Source organism: Oncorhynchus kisutch, linkage group LG13 (genome assembly GCF_002021735.2).
Source record: "Oncorhynchus kisutch isolate 150728-3 linkage group LG13, Okis_V2, whole genome shotgun sequence".
Lineage (NCBI taxonomy): Eukaryota > Metazoa > Chordata > Actinopteri > Salmoniformes > Salmonidae > Oncorhynchus > Oncorhynchus kisutch.
Genome location: NC_034186.2, coordinates 37,354,339 through 37,361,540, shown reverse-complemented (window position 1 = coordinate 37,361,540; position 7,202 = coordinate 37,354,339). Strand labels below are relative to the sequence as shown.

The window sequence follows — 7,202 nt, the reverse complement described above, 5'->3', positions numbered from 1 at the left end:
ACAGTCGGCCAAATGGCCTGATTTATGCTAAAGGATGCACCAGTAGACTCAATTATAAGTCAGCCTTGGGTCACACACTAGAAGTGGCTTTTCACATCGTATAAACCTATCAAAACATAAATCATCATCATAGGATATTTGTTCAATGTCACCCGCAAGGGTCTTCTCTCGTTACAGCAGACAATAGTTCTCAAAAATAATCCATGTGTCTGTGTTCTTTCCTTTCAGTCCCATGATATTCCTGAAAGACCCCTATAGTCCACAACAACTAGCCTAGCTATAGTATCACCATTTCAAATATTTATGTCGTGGTTCAGAGGCAGTAGGCTACATGCACAACCAATGTTAAATGAAAGATGCACACAACAGGAAAAATGACAGGCACACAACATGAAAGGGTTTGAGCTCTGTCATTCATCACTCTCAGTGTCAATCGCTCATAATATATGCATAGATGATTAGTTCCTGGTCTGTCTACCCCAAGGTCTATTTAAAGTGTGTAGTAAGAGACTGAAGGACATTTCTCACAGGTCTCCAACCACATCAATTGCTCAACTGAACTCCATTCACTATGGGCATTCCACTGAACCTGGGTACTCTGGTCCTAATGCTCATTTTCTACAGCGAAGGTAAAGAAAGCAAATACCTAGACATTAAATGTATGTATTGATTCAGGGTCTTGATGTACTTTTGCAGTCTACTACTACCAATCCAAACTTGTACTGAAGGGAATTCAAGGAATGTACAGTAAGAAAATGTGTCTGAAAAGTGTTGTTAAAAGACAGCTGACGGGCTCCCCTCCATATGTATTTGGACAGAAAGTCAAAATGTTAAATATGGTTCTATACTCCAGGGTTTTGGATTTGAGACAAACATGTTTGGTATGAGGTGAAAGTACAGAATGTCATATTTTAAATAAGGATATTTTCAAACATATCTGTTTTACCATTTAGAAAATAAATACATGTATCTACAGTTGAGGTCGGAAGTTTACATACACTTAGGTTGGAGTCATTAAAACTCATTTAACAACAACTCCACAATTTTTTTGTTAACAAACTATAGTTTTGACAAGTAGGTTAGGACATCTACTTTGTTCATGACACAAGCAATTTTTCCAACAATTGTTTACAGACAGATTATTTAACTTATCATTCACTGTATTACAATTCCAGTGGTTCATAAGTTTGCATACACTAAGTAGACTGTGCCTTTAAACAGCTTGGAAAATTCCAGAAAATGACGTCATGGCTTTAGAAGCTTCTGATAGGCTAATTGACATAATTTTAGTAAATTGGAGGTGTACCTGTGGATGTATTTCAAGGCCTACCTTCAGGTACTGGAGGAAACAGGTACAAAAGAATCCATATCCACAGTAAAATGAGTCCTATATCCACATAACCTGAAAGGCCGCTCAGCCAGGAAGAAGCCACTGCTCCAAAACCGCCATAAAAAAAGCCAGACTACGGTTTGCAACTGCACATGGGGACAAAGATCATACTTTTTGGAGAAATGTCCTCTGGTCTGATGAAACAAAAATATAACTGTTTGGCCATAATGACCATTGTTATGTTTGTAGGAAAAAGGGGGAGGCTTGCAATCCGAAGAACACCATCCCAACCGTGACACACGGGGGTGACAACATCATGTTGTGGGGGTGCTTTGCTGCAGGAGGGACTGGTGCACTTCACAAAATAGATGGCATCATGAGGATGGAAATTGTGTATATATTGAAGCAACATCTCAAGACATCAGTCAGGAAGTTAAAGCTAGGTCGCAAATGAGTCTTCCAAATGGACAATGACCCCAAGCATACTTCCAAAGATGTGGCAAAATGGCTTAAGGACAACAAAGTCAAGGTATTGGATTGGCCATCAGAAAAGCCCTGACCTCAATCCTATAGATAATGTGTGGGCAGATCTGAAAAAGCATGTGCGAGCAAGGAGGCCTACAAACCTGACTCAGTTACACCAGCTCTGTCAGTAGGAATGGGCCAAAATTCACCCAACTTATTGTGGGAAGCTTGGGGAAGACTACCCAAAAAGTTTGACCCAAGTTAAACAATTTAAAGGCAATGCTACCAAATGCTAATTGAGTGTATGTAAACTTCTGACCCACTGGGAATGTGATGAAAGAAATAAAAGCTGAAATAAATCATTCTCTCTACTATTATTCTGACATTTCACATTCTTAAAATAAAGTGGTGATCCTAACTGACCTAAGACAGGGATTTTTTTACTAGCATTAAATGTCAGGAATTGTGAAAAACTGAGTTTAAATGTATTTGGCTAAGGTGTATGTAAACCTTCAACTGTATCTAGTACCCCCATCAGTATTTGGACAAATTCACTTATAGTGTATTAAGTAGTTACAAGTTTGGTAGGTCCCATATTCCTTGCACACAATGACTACATCAAGCTTTTGGCTTTACAAACTTTCTGGATGCTTTTACAGCTTGTTTTGGTTGTGTTTCGGATTATGTTTTGCTCAACAGGAAGTGAATGGTTAGTAATGTTTTGAGTCATTTTGGAGTCACTTTTATTTTAAGTTAGAATAGTTTCTGAACACATCTACATTTATGTAGATGCTACCATGATTATGAGTAATCACAAATTAATTGTGAATGATAAAAAGTTAGAAAGTTACAGAGGGACAAAGATCATGAGGGACTAGATATATAAAGTTCTTTCATTTCTAAATGGTAAAACAGATATGTCTGAAAATACCCTCGAATAAAAGGTGACATTCTGGGCTGTCTCCTCATGTGAAACATTCTATCTTAAATCCAAAATGCCTGAGTATAGAGCCAAATTTGAAATGTTAGCTTCAATGTCCAAATAGATATGGAGGGGGGTGTACATCAAGTATTGCATAACCTTTATGAGGGTAAGATGAAAAATGCACATCTATCGTTAAATATTGTGGGTCCTGATTTTTGGTGCTGTCACAGTGCATGCAGGGCGCATCTATGGGGGCAAGGAGGCCGTGCCTTACAGTAGACCCTACATGGTCCTCCTGGAGAGGGCTACCACCAACATCCTGAAGCCCAAAAACTGTGCTGGCTTTCTAGTGAGAGAGGACTTTGTGATGACTGCTGCCCACTGCAATGGGAGGTCAGTAATGTCCGCTTATCTAGTGAGAGAATACCAGGGGCAAACATATGGGGAGATATAAGCCATTGTCTGCCCTATAAATCATGCAACTGTTTCTCTTTCCTACCTTATATATGCAGGGAATTAGATTTCAGCCAAAACAAGTGCAAAATTATAGCTAGTCAAACATTGATATTTATTGCAATCCCACCTATTAAAAGGACATTTTAATAGGCCACCATTTCAATGTCTCTAGGTTTTCTACTGTTTTTAGGCTAGGGCTATCCTACGCTACCCCATGTTTCACACAGCTCTTCCTAATTTTGCATTTACACATTTTGACAGAATGCATTTCTAACGTCCCCTTTGGAGAATTTAGATGTGAAACACAGCTTAGCCCCAGCTTAGCCCAATAGCCAAACAAAGGTCCAGTATGAAAAACCTACCAATACATTGGATCCCACACCATTAAGATGTATTGCAGACTGTTGAAATGTCAAGCCACATGCTAAACAAAGGGTAGTGCAAGAATATACTGTAGATTGACATGACATAGATTAACATTATGTTTTCAATCAGCCTCTGTGATTAACCCACTACTGCCTGCTGCAGATATGTGTAAGACCACAATATATTGTATTACATTGTGTCTGTGTATGTTACAGATCCATTAAGGCCAAGCTGGGAGTCCACAACGTGCAACAGGAAAGCGCTCAGGAAATGTTTGTGAAAAAGGCATTTCCACATCCACATTATGATAATGAAGAACATGATAATGATATCATGCTACTCAAGGTAAATCTCCTAGCTAGGACCTAAAGTTACGCATACTGTTTTTATGTTTAATTGTGCAATGCATGTTGATGTGACTACAATGTCAAAGTCTGCAATCTCTTTGTATCAGACATGTCACAACAAATAATAATAATTAGTTTACCACTATTAAGGTAGGTTATAGAACATCTAAGGTTGTAAGTTGTAACATTTGACATCCCCGCTCTTTCTGCCTCCCAGCTGGAGAAGAATGTGCTTGTCACCAACCGTGTGAGACCCATTGGCCTCCCGCAGACAGAAGATGAGGAGGTGCCCAAGGACTGTCTGGTGTCAGGCTGGGGCTTCAATATCAGGGGAGTAAACAAAGGATCCTCTGTGCTACTGGACCTCAACGTGACACTGGTTGCGAGTCAAGTATGCTCAGACAACCATGCGTTCTGCTCTTCAGGACTAAATGGACCTGCTCAGGTAAGTGGCGTCTTGAAGTATGTCATTTTGCAGAGGAAAGAACATGGGAGTAAAGAAAGAAAACAATACTTTCACCTTGATGGATGGCATGAATCATTCCAAGTGAAATGTGCCTATTCATTTGGTCAGTATCGTGGTCACCATGTGTTATTTCCAGGGAGACTCCGGAGGTCCATTGGTCTGTAACGGTATGGCCTATGGGGTGGTGTCCTGCTCTATAGACAAACTCTACATTTACACGCGCATCCCTGACTACCTGGACTGGATCACCAACACCATGAATAATTGATACGACACTGACCAGAAACCTCTACAGTTTGTTCATTTGTTCACCCAGGTCCCTAGAAGCATGATTATGAGACTGCAGAATCTGAATGTGTTTATGATGCTTTCTGATTGATTTAACGGTGCTGGTTAATGTCTGTGTGCCTTCATGCAGTAAGCCAAAGATTGTTAGTATAACCTCCTTGTTCTGTGTTGAAGCCTCTGAATTTCCATCTGTCAAACAATGCTTTCAAGTCCTGTTCTGTGCTGCAGCTGTTTTAAATCTTAAATTGTGAATCGTGGGATTAAATAAGTAGAGAGTTGATGTTATTGAGCATATTTATTTTGTGAATATCAATATGAGCAAACTGAGAAGAGGTGTTTTGATCAAGTTGTCCCTTAAACAGTGAGGCAATCACACAATGCTTACTGCATTTTGGAGTAGGCTATATTGAAAATATATGAGCAGTAAAAGACATCGAGCATATCAAAAATCTTAACAAGACTGCCCCCTTGTGCACATCTGAATAACATACAGTCCATGTAAAATACATTAAAGGCCCAGTGCAGTCCAAAACGTTTTATATATATTTCCACACTATGAGATTGGAATAATACTGTGAAATTGTGAAAATTATGATAATGCCCTTTTAGTGTGAGAGCTGTTTGAAAAGGCTGCCTGAAATTTCAGCCTGCCTGGTGACATCACTTAGTTAATAGACCCATAGGAATGAGTTCCAAACCTCTCTGCCCATAACAGTTAGTTTTCAGTTTTCCCCTCCCCACTCAGACTCCCAGACAGTCCTAGTAAAATTCTTGCTTGAGAAACTGTTATTTGCTAAGATGCTATTTTTGTTATTTTTGACCATTTTAATTGAAAACAGGTACTTAAAGGGTATCCACCCCAAACCACAAATGCCCATGATTAACAGTGTTAAATAACACTAATATGTGAAAACAATATTTTTGGTGAACAAATGTTTCGTTTTCTCATTATAATAAGCTTGGTAGCAACATGAGAAAATGGTTGTTGAAATCTGTTGAAGCTAAAAACCCACAATGTAATACTTTCTCTGGGCTGTCTAGGTAGCTAAGCTAGCAAACGTATAATACCAAAGTCAATATCAGCATGTGAATTAACTAGCTAGCTGTAAAATCGCTTAAACTGCACTATCAATTTAGGAGTCTATTTCACCGAATTCAACCTGCAATTATCTCTGCCTAGAGCACTGAGGCACAATAAAAATGGCCCAAAGCAAGGGCAGATGACGTTGCTACGGCAACAATTGCCTTTCCCATGTTTCCCACAGACACACAAGGCGCATTGCGAGAAGGAAAAACTGAGTTGAATAATTGATTGAGCACATCTAAGCGAAATATATACTTTGTCATAATGATATAAACGGATGGATGTGTTATAGACACATATGCCCATACCATATATTGGCTGATTTGGCGATCTGGAGTGCAGGTAATTGTTTTAAAAGCTTTATGAAATGTGATAGCATGTTATCCTCTATTTCCAGTGAAGAGAACCATGTATCTATGACGCATTCCTACACGATTTCCTGATTTCACAGTAAAAAAAAAAAAAAGTACTTTTTTGTATTTATTAATAAATATATTTTTTTACATTTTGAACACATAAAAAAACAGAAATATACAAACAAGAGCACATAAACCTAACAGACAAGGGGTATTACATATCGAATACATTTTAAATTTGTCAAACACTTTTATGGTGTGTATTGCTTTTTTGCTTTTACATTTACTGATCATTTTTAAATAATATTTAAATTCTATCTTAAATAATGTGAAGAGGGGTTTGTTCTCTGCCCACTTCATTTTATGGATAAAGAATCTTCCATGAAAAAGAAACAAATTAACAATGAAAGTTAAATCAGGGTTCATATCATTTGGTTCAAAACAAAACATAATATCAGTCTCTCAGATTAACATTAATAGTCGTTTCTTTTCAAATAAAATCTAACTCTCTCCTAAATCTTCTGACATAAGAACAGTCCCAAAATAAATGGTCAAGAGTTCCTGGGTCACAACCACAAAATACACACTTGTTATCAATAGCTATTTTGAATCTGTGTATAATAAAGGTCTTTACAGGGTAGATTCTATGAATGAGTTTGTATGATACTTCTTTCACCTTATTAGATGTAATGGAATGCAGCCCTAGGACAAGTGAACTGGAACAAAGTGTTCTTGTCTGGCAAATATAGTATATCTAATAAAATGCTATTTGATACACCTCGGGAGTAAATGTAACATTGTATGTTCTCATGAATTCTGGATAATCATATAGAATAAAATCATCATTATTCAATAATTGTTTAACCCAGATAATGTTGTCAAACCAGTTCTGGAAAAACAAAGACTTGTTTTTGTATTTGATTTCTTTATTACTCCAGATTGTATAACTATGTGGGGAAAAATTGTGTTTGTACATGAGTTTCCAAGTTAGAAGTACTTGTTTAAGAAAGTTTGCAAGCTTAATGGGGATTTTACCCACATCAAAGTTAGTAAGAATTCTAGACCACCAATCTGTTGGAATAATAAATAAGGGATTATATTCCAAATGCAAAATAGTTT

At 37.7% G+C, this 7,202-nt stretch overlaps 1 protein-coding gene across 1 annotated transcript; it reads left to right on the top strand.

Annotated features, from left to right (window-relative positions):
• The first annotated feature begins 503 nt into the window (after nt 1-503).
• On the top strand, nt 504-6,951 carry si:ch211-212d10.1 (granzyme-like protein 2). The gene is made up of 5 exons (XM_020498852.2): nt 504-629; nt 2,951-3,113; nt 3,758-3,887; nt 4,107-4,334; nt 4,492-6,951. Exons 1-5 carry the CDS (start codon nt 572-574, stop codon nt 4,621-4,623), a joined length of 711 nt encoding a protein of 236 aa, XP_020354441.1. The 5' UTR covers nt 504-571; the 3' UTR covers nt 4,624-6,951.
• Nucleotides 6,952-7,202: the final 251 nt, after the last annotated feature.

Excerpts from the sequence above, each read along its gene's own strand:
- si:ch211-212d10.1 (XM_020498852.2), top strand. The coding sequence starts at position 572 with ATGGGCATTCCACTGAACCTGGGTACTCTGGTCCTAATGCTCATTTTC. Across the intron at positions 3,888-4,106 it reads ATGATATCATGCTACTCAAG|CTGGAGAAGAATGTGCTTGT; the intron begins GTAAATCTCCTA and ends TCTGCCTCCCAG. Across the intron at positions 4,335-4,491 it reads GACTAAATGGACCTGCTCAG|GGAGACTCCGGAGGTCCATT; the intron begins GTAAGTGGCGTC and ends TGTTATTTCCAG.